General features: G+C 33.2%; 4 protein-coding genes across 5 annotated transcripts in view; 3 read left to right on the plus strand and 1 right to left on the minus strand.

The window, feature by feature from the left end:
• The first annotated feature begins 103 nt into the window (after window positions 1–103).
• On the plus strand, window positions 104–2446 carry LOC142987839 (15-hydroxyprostaglandin dehydrogenase [NAD(+)]-like). Its single transcript, XM_076136777.1, has 5 exons — window positions 104–205; window positions 483–725; window positions 1235–1411; window positions 1711–1859; window positions 2296–2446. Exons 1-5 carry the CDS (start codon window positions 110–112, stop codon window positions 2444–2446), a joined length of 816 nt encoding a protein of 271 aa, XP_075992892.1. The 5' UTR covers window positions 104–109.
• A 1171-nt stretch (window positions 2447–3617) lies between these two features.
• Window positions 3618–7537, plus strand: LOC142972659 (15-hydroxyprostaglandin dehydrogenase [NAD(+)]-like). The gene is made up of 5 exons (XM_076113949.1): window positions 3618–3972; window positions 4388–4630; window positions 5809–5985; window positions 6654–6796; window positions 7194–7537. The coding sequence occupies exons 1-5, from the start codon at window positions 3877–3879 to the stop codon at window positions 7345–7347; spliced, it is 813 nt and encodes a 270-aa protein (XP_075970064.1). The 5' UTR covers window positions 3618–3876; the 3' UTR covers window positions 7348–7537.
• A 4163-nt stretch (window positions 7538–11700) lies between these two features.
• LOC142972251 (15-hydroxyprostaglandin dehydrogenase [NAD(+)]-like) lies at window positions 11701–15286 on the plus strand. Its single transcript, XM_076113184.1, has 5 exons — window positions 11701–11861; window positions 13312–13548; window positions 13890–14063; window positions 14411–14565; window positions 14802–15286. Exons 1-5 carry the CDS (start codon window positions 11766–11768, stop codon window positions 14950–14952), a joined length of 813 nt encoding a protein of 270 aa, XP_075969299.1. The 5' UTR covers window positions 11701–11765; the 3' UTR covers window positions 14953–15286.
• Window positions 15287–15422: 136 nt separating this feature from the next.
• Window positions 15423–18421, minus strand: part of LOC142972249 (uncharacterized) — a 139026-nt gene continuing 136027 nt past the window's right edge. For both annotated transcript variants that reach the window (XM_076113183.1, XM_076113182.1), the window contains one exon: window positions 15423–18253. In XM_076113183.1, the coding sequence (XP_075969298.1) occupies window positions 18146–18253 (108 nt within the window). In that variant the 3' untranslated portion in view covers window positions 15423–18145. The remainder of the gene's footprint in view (window positions 18254–18421) is intronic.

Below are 18421 nucleotides of genomic sequence, written 5' to 3' on the forward strand. Positions count from 1 at the left end.
TTAATAAAATTTGTCCCAAAACATAAACAGTATAGTTTAGAACTGTCAGCTCATACACGTCTTGTTCGATTTTGAGGAAACCTTTTTTTAATTTAAGGTTTGTTCCAACATGTATAACCTAAAAGATAAAGTGGTTATAATTACCGGTGCCGCAAAAGGAATAGGTGCCGCGGTATGTGCCCAAATGTTAAGAGAAGGAGCAAAGGTATTTATGTCTCTTATTTTACTTACGTTATAAAGAATTATATAATTTAAAAATACAATATTTCTTTGTTCATTTTCTCTTGCTTTTAAATTTTGTTGGACCATATTTTTTATCGTATTTTTGGATACTTTCATGTCAATTTAGTCAAAGATTTGATAGATCTAATATCGTTTTATTACGCTTCAAACATAATTTGTCTTCTCGCAACCATTCGATGCCCTTTGTCTCAGAAAAAAAAATGTTTTTAATACATTATAATAACAATTTGTACCTACAGCATGTTTCTATACTGGATGTTAACGAAATTTCTGGAGTGCAGCTTCGGAATACTTTAAACGAACAATATGGAGCTAACAAAGTGAAGTTTATAAGATGCGATGTGACAAATCATGATCAGTTATTTGATGCTTTCGAAAATACTCAAAAAGAACACTGCTTTTTAGACGTGGTGATAAACAATGCTGGCCTTGTGAACGAAAGTAATTACAACGCTATACGAAAACAGGTTGATGTCAACTATGTGAGTACAAAACCTTTGATCGTTGTGTAGAAACGTAAACTCGCAAAGCCAAGGCAAGTGTAACTGTATTAAAATTTATGAGTAAACATTTAAGTTTAATTATAGCCATTTTTATGGTCAAGGATCAAGGAAAATATTTCTTATGTCTATTTATATCAAAGCAATCATCTATTGTTAATTAGAATAACCACTTACTTTTAAGAAAAAAATAAAACATGACATCCTGCTACGGGCCGCTAAAGTCTTCGTGCTCCCACTGTCCAATTCAAGAATATCAACTTACATTCGATTTCGCATTTCTATCGACTATCGACCACTCGCTAGCTTTCGTTATATTTTCTCAGTTACCTTTGGCGGCCGCCGTGGGAACTATTTTAGAAGTAGATACATTTTAAATGGCAAACTATCAACACTAGATAGCACCAATTGCATAAAACCTTTAAATGCCCTACACGAAAACATTTATAGTTTTTTATTGCCTTGATTGTTGTATTGGTTTACAATTTTAGATAGCCGTAGTCAATGGGACACTCAGAGCTTTAGAATTGATGGATAAAACTAAAAACGGGAGAGGTGGTACAATCATTAATATATCGTCAGTAGCTGGCCTTTACCCAGCTTGTCCACCATTATTCATCTATTCGTCTACTAAAGCTGCCGTTCTTCAGTTCACAAGCTGCATTGGTGTAAGTATACATAACAAAGAGAATATTATAGTATAGTAATTCGAAATATGTTGCGATTGAACAAACATAAGTACTAATTTATGATTCTGCAGCTATCGCTGAGAGTTTTTCTCACACCTGTTTACAATATAGAAATTTTATCGTAGATTTACGTAGAGTTCAAACAAAAAAAAAACGTAGCATCGTCTTTGACAGTTTGTAAGAAATCACAAATAACGTTAAAAATTGAATGTCAGCTCAAGCTGAAATGGTTTTTGCATACCTGATATTATTAAATAAAAGGATCTCTTACACTTTAGATGGAGCCTCTTCAAAGTAACACTGGAGTGCGTGTAATAGCTTTATGTTACGGTTCTACTGACACTAACATATTTGCCAACATGAGCACTTTTGAAGGAAAAGGAGACCAACAGGTTTTAGACATTGTAGATGACCACATAAATCAAAGGTATCGTAAGTCAAAAGTAACTGAACTGAAGGAAGAAGGGTTGACGTCAGGTCGTAAAAACATCAGCCAAATGTCTTTACAGCATGTTTTTGAAAACCATAAAATTTAAAAACGAAATTTAATACTTAACGTGGAATAAGTTAACACAATTAAGATCAAACATAGGCATAATATTTTGAATCCACTTCTAACTATGTTTTTACAGATAACCAAATTAAAACCAGCCGTAGCGCGATTCTGTACAGTCGGTTCTTTTGAGTATCGAGAGTTTTTTTCATTTTAAATGTACTTCTAGAATAGTTCTTACTACACCCGCTAGAGGCGCTAAACAGATTGTCATACAAAATTTCTCGATAACTAGCCGGTTGTCGATAGTCGTTGAGAGTCGCGGTACCGTTGTATTGTATTTATGAATATTTCAATATTTTATTCACAGCATCGAATCAGCAGTTACAGGCACGCTTGAAGCATATAAGAAAGGAACAAGCTCTAGTATTTGGTTGATACATGATAATAAACCTGCAAGAGACATCACGAAAGACGTAGCAAAATGTCATCAACAAATGGCGGCACTTCTTGGAAGATGAATTAAATAAATGTTATTATGTACTTAACTCTTTTATTATTGATCTACTCCATTTTATATTTATATGTCAAAAAATAATGGAAAGTTTACAAATAAAGTATAAAAAGAATAAGTACTTGTAATTATTATTGGCCAGGAATTTCTTGCCAGCTCTTCTCATTGGCCCTTCTTTCGGAATTGGCAATGAATTCACTAACTGTGTTTTGACTACTGTCAAGAAGAAGATTTAATTTTTATTGTGTTGCGATTGTACTGAGTATTATATATAACTAGGTCTTGTCCACGATTCCACCCGTGTGGAACACAAAACGTATTATATAAGCTATAGTTAAGTAAGTACAGTAAATTTTTAACAAAATCCGTTCCGTGTATAATAGAATACGGGAATTAACGCGAGCACGCATTTTACCTTAAAATGCCTAACGTTTCGGCGCAGGTTGCACTCGCCGTGGTCCCAGGCAACCTGCGCCGAAATGTTAGACATCGTTTTTCCCATCACTTTAAAAAATACAGGTTTTCTTTGTTTATAATATATATTTTAATTATTTGACGTCACGTGTTGTGACGCATTGTAAACAGGTTTTCTGTAAAAAAACTTTGATAGTCTGTTATAAAGTGGTTAATCCACCCTAATTTACATTTTATCGACAGTCAAAAGCAAAAATGTTTACAGTCACATTTTTGACACCATTTCATCAATGAAAAAATTAAAATGACTGTTGTTTTACTTTGAAGTAATTTTACAATCACTGTATTTATTTATGAGTACTTTTTTTAATAACTCATTTCTGTCCCACTGCAGGGCAAGGGTCTCCTCCCAGACGAGGAGGGAGGGGGTTAGGCCTTGAGTCCATCACGCTGGCCAAGTGCGGGTTGGTGACTAAGTAAATTTATATGTTTAGAACATTATTACCTACACATAAAAGAGACAGAGGGCAGGCATTTACTTAACAGTGCGTAGAAATGGGCAGAATTATATATTTTTGCTCGAGACTTTACATGCACTTACATAATAAAATATACATTTTTATAGACACAATGGGATGTGAATTCATCAAGTATGTATTTAGATTGTGTATCATATTTTTTGGTAGTCGTTTACGTCAGAATAGCTAATGTAAGATCGGCCAGAATAGAATTCAAGATTATTAACAAATACGATTACAAATACAGCGGACGTTTACGATTAGTTTTTAGAGATCATTTGTTTAGTTACTTTTATAAATATTTCGAAATATTGATTGAAAGTGAAACCTATAAATTATTAGCTTGAAGCAAGTAAATCCTGTTCGTTTATAAAATTAATATTGTTTTACAAAACTATTTATAACTGACAAGTTTTTCTATCCTTGGGTTAGTTCAGTAGGATAGTATATAAATGAAAGATAACCGCTTCTATGAGTATTTGAAGTGATTTTTAATACAGTTAGAATGCAGGAGATTAGTGGTAAAGTCGTTCTGATAACTGGCGCCGCGAACGGTATCGGTGCCGAGTTCGTCAAAATACTCGTGGAGCAAGGAGCTAAGGTAAATTAATAACAGACTGATACTTTTTCAATAATTAAAAAAGATGCCATAATTTCGTGGACTAGTTTTCCAAAACAGTCTTTATTGTAAACAAATAGCCATTTTTGATGAAAGTCCTTTTTTCATATTTCATTTTCAATAAATTTCTTTCTTTTCAAAGTTTTACTATTTTTCAATAAGGTTTGTTGCTGAGCTATCAAATTAAATTAACAAGATGGTTTGATATTTCAGCAAGTATGTGCAAAATTAATAGTAAAAACCACAAAACAAAGGGTATACTAACAAGTATACATTTCAAATGTTTTAATTTTCACTGTGTTATTGATATTGTAAAGTGTAATATTAAGACTTTTAAATGGTTCAGATTCGCAACTAGCTTCATGTGTTCAGTAACCTACATATTGATTTCTTCCAGCATGTACGAGTACTAGACATTGACGACAAAGCAGGAGTTTCGCTACAAGATGAACTGAATGCAAAATATGGTAAAAACAAAGTGAAATTCACAAAATGTGATGTCTCAATCGATGAACAGTTGCTTGAGGCCTTCAATCGTACCATAGAAGAGTTCGGTTACATAGATGTAGTGGTTAATAACGCAGGCGTTACTAATGAAAGCAATAGCGAGTATAGAAGAAAGGAAGTAGATATAAACATTGTGAGTATCATATATTATTATATTCTGTTTTTTTTTCATTTAAGAAGACAACTCCCGCACTAAGAATTGCTCTTGTGTAGTGGGGACTTCTACATACAAACAACGGACACAAGTAGAGTGGTACCACCAGACCCGAAACACTTATCTGTGTATTACACAAATAATTGTTCCGTGTGGGAATCGAACTCACGGCCGCAATTTATACCATTGCGTCGTGAGGTCCTGCGTAGCGATCAAACCACCTCGCCATGGAGGCAATTAAACTAAAACATTTTATAAAAGAATTTCTTAATAAACCTTTGCCTAGAATTTAGGAAAAAGTGTTAATATAAAATGCGATAATTGTGACATAGCTCTCTAACCATCTAAATGTCTTAAATAAAAGTTTAATGGTTTTGCTTCTTCTTAAAAAAATGAAGAATAAGAATGGCTAAGCGATGAACGCGTTACAAAAAGACATAGACTTTCATAATTATGATATTAATTTCGAATCATATAAATGATAAAATGTGCCCTTTTCGAAATTGCATTTCCTTTTAGATTCGCACATCTTTTTCCTCTGTATTTTTATACGGAGGAAAAATGATGTATTTTTCTACAACCTTGTACCTAATGAAATAGGTAATTAAAGAGACACCTTCAGTGCAAAGTAATTTATCTTTCCTCTATAATTGAATGTAATTACCACGTTCGACTAAAAGATTTATTAGAATATCAATAACCTTCGTTGAAATGTAGTAATTGTTCTGGATTTATACCTTTACTGTCATGGGTTCAGCATTATAATTATGTATATTGTTTAGAATTTGATTATACTGGTATAATATCATAAGTATTTTTTGACCGCCTTCGTGGTGCAGTGGTTTAAGTTACCACGCTGCAACCATTGCGTCGGGAGGTCGTGGGTTCGATTCCCACACGGGACAATTGTTTGTGCGATCCACAAATAATTGTTTCTCATCAGGGAGCAAGTTTATTGCCATTTGCTGGGCGCGTTGCAAAACTTTCGGCTACAATTGAGATTTTTTTATATACAATTGAGATAAAGCCTATAGTATTTTTCCGTTCTAGGAATCTAGCTACCTAGGAACCTCGTGATCAGCATTCTTATACATTACCTAAACCACATAGGCAGACAAATATAAGTAGTTATACTTAATATTTTTTTTATCTTACAGACTGCGCTAGTCAACGGGACTATCAAAGCTATAGAACTGATGCGAAAGGACAAGGGTGGGAAGGGAGGCACAGTCATCAACGTGTCGTCAGTTGCAGCTCTGGTCAAATTCAGTCCATTACTCTTTGTGTATGCTGCTACTAAGTTCGCGGTGATGCGGTTCAGTAATTGTATTGGGGTAAGTTCTTTTGAACCAGTATGCGTATCACGTATCTCAGTTGTCTGACTAGTGTATGGCAAATTGATGGTCATAAAAAAAAAATCTAATCATTTATTCATTTAGGTCAATTGCTGACACTTATGATAGTCAATGATACAAAGAGTGAGTTTACCGCCAGTTCGGAAGGTAGGGTCAATGAGAAGAGCTGGCAAGAGACTCCTGGCCACGCTTTTTAATCGCCAAATGGTTTTAACAATATAATTTTGTCTGGTATAAATCATTGATGATGTAAGGAGCTGCTACTAACATCACAATCGCTATTTAAGTACATTGCTGCTTTGAAGTAACGTGTTAATCACTATAATCTAGGCTAGAAAACATTGTGTAGCATTTGGTGGTGTGGTTTCAAACAGTTGTCAATTGAGATACGTGATAGCCCCTCCCTGAGCCGGTTTCAGTGCTTGGGTATTGAATATTTATTAAATCAAAGTTAAGCTACTTACTTTTTACTTTTTGGTGTTCCATATCCATGTTATTTGTAAGAAAAGAGTCTGAGTACATCTTTCGGTAGACTAATTTAGTTTGTAATTTTTTTACCAAAAAATACTAGGATTTTTTTTGGTGATGTCTATTACAGTTCCAAAAAAAGTCTTACTATTGATATTCTTGTATTAAATTATTTTCAGAAAGAACCATATCACACAAAGACTGGAGTCCGAGTGCTCGCGATATGCTATGGTCCGACACAAACTGGTATATTTGACAAGATGGCGAGTTTCGACGAAGACATTAAGGTCCAAGATCTTTTAGGACTGCTTCCTTTGCAAAAGTTAGTATTAGATGTTATTGAGCTACCTGAAGCCCAGTTTTAACTGCGAGCTTGCAAATTGCATACTTTGGAATTCCATTTTAGTGGCAAAACAAGTATGTATTTTGTGCATGCGAGTTAAACAAGTCATTAATGGATCAGTTCCGCTCACCCTGAAAACCCGGCTTAAGAGTCATCGGTTCACATTAGACGAAAGATGCGTTAGACGTAGCTTGTTTAGTACGGTCTCCGCATCAACGGATCCTCAGTTAAATGAGTAAAGATTAACGTTTTTATTTGTATTTCTCTGTTCTAACGATTCGCGATGCATTTTCCGTCATATAGTTATGAAAGAAAACTCAAAGTGTATGCGTAAATAACGTCACATATATTTTCATTAGTATATTCTCATTCACAGTACCGAAACAGCAGCCCGAGAGACTCTCGAAGCCTTCAGGAAAGGTGAAAGTGGCAGCACTTGGTTGATACACAACAGCAAGCCAGCTAAAGATATATCGGTGACTGTGGATAAAGCCTATACGGAGTTATCGAGCTTGCTTCAAGAAGAGTGATAAAATTGTGATATAAATGTTTGTCAAAATATTTTTTTTTTGTAGTTTGATTAATTACAACAATATGTTATTACAATTGCTTCTTAAATAAAATAAGAATACCTAATATAAAATCTATCACCTTATCATAATCTATCTATCTAATATTGTCGCACTACTGGACATTCTTAAAAACGGGGGTTTGTTTGTAATTCATTCCTTCAGTTAGAAGGGGTTACTTAAAAATAATAATTATTCTTCTTGAAATGCATCTGCTTTCTTTATTCTCTAACCCTTCCTCATTTAACCACTTCATGATTAGCACCTAGCTTTAATGTATTAAATAGAATAAATACACAATATGATAACTCAATGCGATACTTAAACTCAAAGGCGTTTAAATTAATACTTTCTGCATGATACAGATGGCAGTACTGTCAAGTTTCAACGTACTATCCACTTCTATAAACCGGCATTATGCACTGAACAATGCGTCTGGTGGATTCTGTATTACAATTAATTCTAACATAAATAACTTGCTACTTGATTGAACGGAATGTAGCAAATATATAACAAGGCCATTTTTAACTGTAATTCAAGTAAAATAAAATACGGAAATAGGGAAAGCAGTGAGATACCTTAAAGTACTGAAAAAATAATATGATGGCTCTAGAAATAGTTTAATTAAAACAAGGATGGAAATTAAAATGAAGTAAATTCTACAAACGTTATTTATTTATTTATAAAATATTTATTATTACTAAGGCGTGTCAACATAAAAAAAAACAACAATTACAATAATTTATGCAGATAATGCGCTTGTATGCACATGCTTGTATAACAGACATGCACAACATTCCTAAATATCTCGTTATGTAATAACAATAGATAATAATGCATTCGCGTCTATATAGTTCAAGATAAAGTCTTTTGTAAATGTAGGTAACTATTATCGGGAGAATAAATATTGTTACTGCACATTATCATTATTATATGTGTTTGCATTGAACAAATACCAAAGCAATTAGGATTCCCCTACATCATTAAGATATGAAATTATTTTAGGTTAATAGAGGAAAATGTTGCTAAAACATGACTTGTGTGTAGGTATTAGATATACTGTAACACGTTTTTATCACGAAGTATTGCCTTTACTTCGTAAAAACTTGTAGGACTGACAGTTTTTACAAACAATTATTTGAGAAAACAGTTTTCCAGCACTTCTCGACTTTGTCAAGGACAAACACAAGTCACTTTCTAGGTGATGGTACCCTTGGTGGACAGTAAATAGCTAAAATTATATGTAGTTCACAATGTTTTGTACGCGAATTTCGGGGAAATATACTTACGTTTTGGAACCAATCAAGGAATTATCCAAAAAAGTAATACGTTTTTTATTCAAAATAAGTAATTATACGAGCAAAGATTTATAAAAACACTAGCTGACCCGCGCAACTTCGCTTGCGTCACATAAGAGAGACATAATTTTCCTCGTTTTTGTAACATTTTTCACGGATACTCTGCTCCTATTGGTCGTAGCGTGATGATATATAATCTATAGCCTTCCTCGATAAATTGGCTATCTTACACTGAAAGAATTTTTCAAATCGGACCCGTAGTTTCTGAGATTAGCGCGATCAAACAAACAATCAAACAAACAAACCAACTCTTCAGCTTTATAATATTAGTATAGATAATTTGCTATAATTAAATAAAAAAAAACTGTTGTTTGTTCTTTCTAACATAGCGCCTTATTTGCATAATCAATATACAATATTATGTAATTCTCGAGGACGCAGTTGCGGTCAACGGCTAGTTTGATTGGTATGTAGGTGAAGGTAACCATCTTGTTTTACTGGTTTTAAAGTAAACACTTCATAATAAGATATACTATAGGCTACTGCATTTTATAGCTTTGCTTTTCTTGTTAGAAATGATGATAGGACCGTTTGGATTGCTTTTTAACGCCAACCACTTATTTTAATTCCTTTGGAAGACCGACCTTCCTGGGAGCGAAATATGTGGTATATCTATAGCCTATTATGAATAACTAAATCAATGATAAACATACTTAGTTTTTAAAAATCTGAATAATAAAAGTTTATAATATATACCTCAATGAACACTTAAAAGTACTTTTATTGTATTTATAAGATAAAAGTCTTGATTAGTTAACGAATTGTAAATGAATGTTTAAAACAACATTTCTTATAGTATCTAACATAATAATGCTAAATGCAGTCAGCAACTATGAAACAAATTATCGCTTTTCTTAGAACACAATCTTTATAACACAATGCAAGTATTTATCTTCATTTTAGGCTTTAACATTGACATCCAAACAGGCCTCTCTTACCTCTTTGACCACTGACCTTCAATATATTCAATAGCTTTGCATTATTATGTATTGAGCTCTTATTTTACTTATAATAAACCTTGGGAGGCATTATAACGTGATTAATCGTCCAAAGAAAGTTATTAAGTATGGTTAATTAATAAAACGAATTAAACAATACCCGTGCGTTCGATAGGTACTATCTCCGCGTGCATGTCTCTACATTTTTATCTTGTTCCCAAAAACGATATTTTCGAAAAAGGAGAGTTTTTTTCTTGAAACAAAAGACACTGATCTAAATATTATTTTTATTATTTAATAAATACTAGAATGTTTGAAATATACGGTATAATTACGAAAACGCGGAAAGTAGTTATTACAATTAGGTGCATGTGTTGTGTTATTATTGTGTAAATATTGCAACCGCTAAGAGATGCAAATAAGTGTTGCATTTCAAGTCGTGGATTGCATTTTGAACAGCTCATCTAATTAGTAAGAGATTAAGGCGTGTGTCGTCTTCAGTATGTGCTTAGGGAGAATAATGGATGTCTGGTAATTTTAATCCAACTCACACCCTTATAGTGAACCGATTTCACTGCCCACACACCGCCAATTGCCCATCGACAACCGAGTAGCTGTCAAGAAATATTGAATGTAAAACTGAAAAAATAAGTCGAATTGAGAACCTCCTCCTTTTTCGAAGTCGGTTAAAAACTAACGTGTTTTGGTACTAATTTTTACTAATCTTTAAACGTCTAATTGTATTACTTGATTGTAGGCTGCAGAAAACTGCGCTGCTGTACAATAGTTAGGATTTTTTTTTCGTTCAAACTGCCTAGAAATAGAGTTAAGTGTTCAAATTAAAATTGACCAACATTTGAAGAGCATTTAGAGACTCATATCTACGAAATGCTCTTACTGATAAAGTAAAATGTCTATTTGCTATAATTTTATAAATATAAAATATAGTACTTATATAAAGTGCTTGATTGATGTAGGTAAAGTAAACATCGTTTGTAGAATATTAGGGCTCATGACATCATGTCTATTTTATCTAAACACTTTAGAAATGGGCATCAAAATATATGTATAAACAGTTTAATCATTTATGAAGTAGCTTGGAAATTATAACACGTCATTTTTTTGAGCAATCCAGTTTGTTCAAAAAGAGTCACGTGTTGTTTTGGATTCCTGTTCGCAATTGAACTAAATGACTTGACACTATTTATTTTTCCTATAGGTACTCTCAGTCATCGAAGGTCATTACTTCAAACGATGGGTTCACGGAAAACCACAAAGTAAGGATTATATAGGTATTAACCTACACTAATATAGGTACGTAATTATACCTAACGCCACACACCAATGACTTTTCGAAGTTATGTGCGTATTAGAAATAATTATGATCACTGGTTCCATCGGTGAAACTTGCATGCCTGAAAGTTCTTAAGAACAGTTCTTGAGGGTATACAAAATGGAAAGAAGAAGAAAGTGGTGGATTCAAGGCCTAACCCCTCCCTCATTTCGGGAGAAGACCCCTGCCCAGTAGTGAATCATTAATGGTTTTAGTTTTATTTAAAATTGACTTCGATCTAAATAGGTCAGAAGTCCAACTTAATCATTATTTCTGTTAAATATTCACGCATTAAAACATCCGATAGATTAGGGATTATCTTATTATATCATTTTATAATGCTTATTGCACTTATTTATTATATTACAATACTAGCTTCTGTCCACGATTTCCTCCTCGTGAAAAGATTTCCCAGAGAAAAAAATATCTTATGTGTTAATTCTGTTTATAAGCTATCAGTGTACAACTTTAATTAAAATCCATCCAGCAGTAGTTTTTGGGAAGAGTAACGAACATAGGTACATACATCCATCCATTACAAACTTTATAACATTATAATATTACAATTACATACGTGTAATCAGCAGTAAAGAAATAATAAACGTATTTATGTTATTATATTATAAACAGTTCATCCTCGCGCCGCGGATGCATTACCTGAAGGTCGAATACGAATCATATGAACTCGAAGCAAACGTATGCAGTAGTTTCTTTGACTCGAGTGATATCGGTCGTTTCCGACATAACACGATGTACGAAGCCCGTGATAAGGTAGCATTTGTGACTGGAGCTGCTGCTGGCATTGGTGCTGGTATTGTGCAGGCGTTTTTGGATGAAGGAGCTAAGGTAAGAAAGATGAATGAACATTTTACTTTCGGTGGAATTTGGACACGACCTACACAAAAGTTTAGATTGGTCGTTTTTTGTAAAGGCAGTGTTAATGGAAAATAACATTTTTACGGATTGTTTTATAGTTTTTTATAATTTAATTTATTTGTTATATGGTTTTGTTATATTGTTTTGGTTTTGGTATAAAAATATATTAATTTTGGGTATTGCGTCCGCTTTGAGCATCGGAGGCTGAGAGTAAAATGTTAGTTTTGTAACCTTGCACCAAATAAAAATAGAAAATTTGTTTAATAGTAGAAAACACAAATACAATTGTTAGAGTTCTTCAAAGTCATTATAATGACAGCTAGTGATTATTTTACTTAATTTAATTTGGAACTTAAGCGCGTTTTCCTACACGAATTACAAGCGTTTAAGCGGAATGTACTGATCAGTTATTCATTAATTAGCCCTATAGATCGCTCTTCTCTTTCAAATGCCCTTTTCCCAGTACATCTTCAAAGATTGCAATTCCATTAGACATTCGAAGACCCACATTACTACGAGTAGAAACACTGATAAGAATCTTAATTAATATTGCAGTATAACGATACACTTAAGAGTTTATTTACACAGATCACGTGTGGGTAACACTTATGTACTTTGTATCGCACTGCAACATGTAATCTCTGTCATCAGACCGTAATTACTTCGAGATTCCTTGAATTATAATAGCCTGTAATAATAACATCCTACTAAGCAAATTACTGCTCAATCTGAGGCCTTACTAAAATCATTGAATCAAACAAAATATTCGTTGCAATTTTATTTACTTCTTATAACAATTCTATACGTTTTGAAATGCCGGTCGAACTATAATAGTAAAATAATATAAGGCATGCTAATCTGATACTGCTATTTCGAGTCAAAATAGAAAAGAGAAAGGTTATAAGCGAACGCCTTAAATATTTTACGACACTTTTCACGAACCATAGGACTCTGCTTAGATTTTATTATGTTTATTTATTCAAAGAATTTCCACCTGGATTATGTAGGTCATAGTCTAGTAACGTGTTCGGTCTATTATGGCAATTGGCTCGCTCGCAATTGAAGCAAGTATATAAACTGCAAAGCAATTTTAGCAACTCTACCTACACATTTAAGAATTTCTATAAAAGCGGATCAGATTTTATTATTTTGTGTCTGATGTTTTTTCCTTGCGATGCAAGAGTAATTCGGGAGGAAATTTAATCAGTTGAGTATCAGGTCCGATAAAGTGATGGTTTTCAATCTCATTTAGATTTTTTCCCAGAGTTTGGAAACGTACCCAGTAAATAGCACCAGGATTGCTCCCTATAACATAGACATAACATCGTTAATGGCCAAACGCAAATTTATTTACTTTACCTTCTGCCAACATCATGCGGTATAACAGGCGGGATATTATGTTTGTACGTAAATTTTCCAGCATGTAGCAGCATTAGATGTTGATGCTACCAGCGGCAAAGCCTTAGAGAATGAGCTGAATGCTAAGTATGGGGAGAACAAAGTGAGGTTCCACAAATGTGACGTCACGACCAACGAGCTTGATGCAGTGTACGACAATGTTGTCAATGACTTCGGGTATATTGATGTGGTGGTGAACTGTGCTGGCATTATGAATGATCGACCCAATGTTTATTTGAAGGAAATTGAAGTTAATCTGGTGAGTGCTTGGGTAATTATTCTGCCCTGGTCGTGATTACATTATTATGAAATGAATACTTAACAAATATTTTATTTTTAGACGATTTCAAAGACAAAGTTTACATTAGTAGATGGACGTGTTTTTAAACACAGACCTGTAGATTCGATACCGATCTTTGAAAAAATTCCATTTCTTATTTCATATGTATAATGATGTTTAAGAATACATTGATGAAAATCTTCTCCCATAACAAAAGTGGTTTTATAAATATTCGAATGTAATTAAACGACCATTGTCATGATTTCGTATTTGTTATTTTTGTCATTCATTTACATTTTTTCTTTTGTTTTGTGTTTCAGTCGGCGTTGATTAAGAGTTCTTTCAAAGCGTTTGACTTGATGCGTAAAGATCATGGTGGGAAAGGTGGTACCATTATAAATATTTCGTCCATCGTGGGATTGTTCCAAGCCAGTCTTCTACCAGTGTATACTGCTACTAAGAGCGCTGTATTGCAGTTTAGCAATTGTTTAGGGGTGAGGAAGAAATTACCTATTTTTAATTACGATTGGCGTCCTAGTCAAAAAATCAATCCAATTATAACTTGAGTACCTTATATAATTTATAGCACAGGTATTTTATGCATAAACAATTTATATTGTTCTATTCTTCTGTAAGTATTTTCATTGCTAAAGCTACAAAGGTTAATAAAGTGACTACTAGTCGCAATTATTAATTACTTGCCTATTACACTTGTCAATGAAAGCCATTAGGTAAAGTTAATTCACTACCAAAAACGAAGTGTTAAAGCCTTAAAATACATGCAGATCTAAAATTAAAACGAGTGGCAGTACTCATACATTTTATTTTAATTATTTTTCAGGCACCACCCCACTATTCTCGTTCTGAAGTTCGTGTCCTTACCTTATGCTTTGGATGTACCGACACCTCCTTGTTCAGCACGACAAAAATGGGCGCTTTTGACAAGGAAACAGACCAATTACTTTTAGACAGCATGGGGAAATTGCCGATGCAAAAGTTCGTATACTTTTTTTTTACTTTTATCGTCTGATTAATTTAATATCGTTAGCGGCTTAAAAAATCTCTGATATGGCGTAAGAACTACAGTCTTAATGTCGAAAAAGCTAATGACAGCTCCTACGTTATGCATGCCTTTCAAAGTATGGTACGCGCAATTCGGATTCTCGTTTCCTTATGTCAGAAATCGCTTTTCTTTTTAGCTCGAACTAAATTTATTTCTTATTACTTTTCAGACCTGAATCTGCAGTCAAAGGCTTAATGCACGCGTTCAAACATGGTGAAACAGCGACCACGTGGCTTGTGACGTCAGAGAGGCCGGCCGAAGACATCACAGACAATGTTACCAAAGCCTACCAAGTAATGAGTCAGGGAGTGTTTAGTTAAGTAATAGATATAAGAGGAAACATTATGTATAAGAACTAACCCTTACTTACGAATATTGATGTACTCGTAATTGTAATTTTTTGTAAAGCATGTTTATTCTAAATCGATTATTGATTATTTATTGACATTTGAAAGCTAAATGTATAAATGATTTGATTTTGATATTGATTTTAAAATAATCTAGTAAATCCTAAGGAATTCTCAGGGATTATTTTTTTGTAAGGGTACCTAACAGCGACGTTGTACCTATAATTTATTTGCGTTTTTTGTCTATGCATATGAATTATGCAAAATTGGGATTAGAGATTATAATAAATTTAGTTAATTATGTTGACATTTATTTCTATTACATTGACACCGGAAAGCAATCTTGTATTGCGAAATTCCAACTTACGGCGTAAAAGTATTTCAAGAACTGTGAATTTAACTTCCACACTTTATATTTTAGTCTCAGATAACTTGTTTGCTAAATAAAGTGACAACAAATGTTTAAAAAACCACATTCACAATTTAATCGATAGATATTTAAAATGAACTGTTTGTGATGAAACAGTCTTCTCTTCTATGCAAATATTATTTCCTATTTCTAGCTCCGGTATAAAGATGCAATTTTCGAAATAATATTAACCAACATTGTCTAGACCAGTGTCGACATGGTTGTTTGAAACAATTTTAATTAATATTGATACATACATTAATGCATTGCGATGACCTCTGAGTTAACCTTCATTTTTATTCAATGCTCGTTGACTGGGTTAATAAGTTAAATCTAAATATTTATTATGCGTATTAATTCCGCATTTTTAAATACTGTTATTATTTATTAAGTTTATTTGTTCTGATAATGACTATTTACTTGAACATAGTATAAATAGACGGAATAAATATTAGTAGTTGTAAACCTCGGTATGTTATGAATTCGTAAAAGAAGGATGTGTTGAATTAATACTTCAATTAAGTGGGGATGTTGAACCAATTATTATCAATACTCTTTGGTCGGTTTTTTAGGGATAAAGTTGCCAGTTGTAATAAAACACACAACTCATGCAGTAAATACTTTTATTTTTAAAAACTTCTTATTATCATCATAACTTTTTTATCATTGTTTTGAACGTGAAATTATGTATTTGCTTATTACAGCTATTATCCATCATTATTGTCTTCCAGGATAACACCTGATTCTGTTAATATAGTATCCGTAATCTTCTTCAATTATCGTATTTGATATGGCGCAACGTATCGGAGGAAAAGAAAACCGGAGTTCTCGTACATTATGGAAGACGATACAAACGTTCTACTCCATTTTGACTAGTAATCCTTAATTTACAATTATCTAATTAAAATTAATTTAACAAACAAATTAAAAATGACAGCACAATTCACTAGTTTCCTCCAATTTGGCGCGCAACGCCGCCATCTTGGTCTAATGTCAAAAAATGGCGCGAGAATTTACAGATAAAATATGAAAATGTTGCCATATAACGTTTAATAAATACAAAACGGTTTAACGAAATGGCAAATCAATTTGCTAGCAGCCCAATTCGCTTCCTATAAAATTCATCTAATTATTATTTTGATCAAAATGTGATACAACCCACGCGTCGCCAACACAAAATACTTTAGAATATAATCAATATAGTTGCTCTCATTATGATCAAATTATTTACCTAGATTTCACTAATAGTTAACGCGATATAATAAACTTTAATAATTTCCTTGGGAAACAAACATATATCACTTTAATACATTTCTAAGATATGAATAGTTTTTATTTACATCGCATTTTATTCGATTAGGATATACCATAACTTTGATGTTCCTACAATATGAAAATTCATCTTCAAATGTTAATAGGAATATTTATAGAATATCTTTATTTGTTCATAAAGCTTGCGATACAGATTTGTTTTATTGTAAGGTAATGCCAACTGTCGGGCGGTAAAAGTAAATACAGTGCCAAAAGTGGTCCAAAATAAATAAAATCGAAGAATCTAAACAATACATACAATCATACATATTTATAACACTTCGCTAATTTCGTTAATTGAACATGAATATTCTTACAAAAATGGCAGTTTCATATCACGTATACAAATTTAGAGTAACACTTAGAACACAGGTCAACTTTATTCGTTTCCGTCAATAAAAAATAAAACGAAATTATTGCCGCGAATTCATTTACAATGTTTACTACGAAATCGTGAAAATTTTGTAATACCTATATCTAATTTAATTAATCCTCTTATTCTCCCTTGAACTTCAAATATCTTAGAGTATAATTATTTATTTCGTTTTCACGATTTCTTAGTAGACGTCCATATACCTATATAACGAATAACGAACCTTGATTAAGAAACGCTACTTATTTACAACATGCCAATCGTTAACTCAATTGTGCCTCGTCTGATCGGTCAATCATACATACAACTTGTGCGCTTATTCAGGCATATTCACCTCACTGGTAGTACATTGTTAGTAGAGAATAGTAAAAAGGTAAAAACCTTGTATTGCACACATCACGCGATAATAACGGAAAAGGAAATCATTACAAAACGAAGAACAAGGTGTACGAATGTTGAAATGAAATCTGAAATTGAAAAGGTCAAGATACGAAATTTATAGTAATAAAATATACGTGTCCGACAGAACTATTCACATTATTTTAGACACTTTTTATTTGCTGTAATTACTAACAATTGTTGGTAAAATAATTTAGAGGACAGCAGAAAGATAACGACCGTTTTAGGATTGGTCGAACGAAATCCTAAATCAAATATTTCATACACATCGTAGCGACCACTCACGGGTCTTCAAAGCCAAGTCCGGCCACCGATCGACAGCACTTGGTCCAAAATTTAATCGCACTAACATATCTACTTCATTATAATCACATTTATTTACATTATTCTTGCACACCTCGTGAGGTGCTAACAATTTCGCGTCGTCGCAAAACTTCAATTCAAAATTTATTTCTAAATACCCTCAATCAACCAACAATTGACCCACTACTTAGAGGAATCGGTCAAACATTTTACTACTGCATACTTCGCTACCCTTGAAGGCTCGAGAACTGGAATGTCTCGACCACAGACTTGAATACAAAGGTGAATGTTTGTAAGGACTCTGTACGTGAAGTCGGTCACACAGTGGTGACACGATCTATTTCCACGTATCGTACAGAGTCCTCGCTTGGTCAGCAAATCACTTCTTTTTCGTCGAAAATTGCGGTGTCTGAGGACATGCTCTTGAGTCGTTGTTGCAGCGCCGAGCGGCGCCGGCGGCAGGAGCGCGCTGCTGCAATCTGGAATGAACAAAAAAGGTTTGTGAGGAATAAACTGCTATTTGCTTTTAACAGGTAAACAGTCAAAAGTGAGCGAAAAATATTTAGTTGCAAAAATACTATTTTGACATCTAATGTTGATTAATCGGTTATAAGTTAAAATTAGGGGACAGTAGCTCAATTCTCTAT

Source organism: Anticarsia gemmatalis, chromosome 4 (assembly GCF_050436995.1).
Source record: "Anticarsia gemmatalis isolate Benzon Research Colony breed Stoneville strain chromosome 4, ilAntGemm2 primary, whole genome shotgun sequence".
In the NCBI taxonomy this organism is placed as follows: domain Eukaryota; kingdom Metazoa; phylum Arthropoda; class Insecta; order Lepidoptera; family Erebidae; genus Anticarsia; species Anticarsia gemmatalis.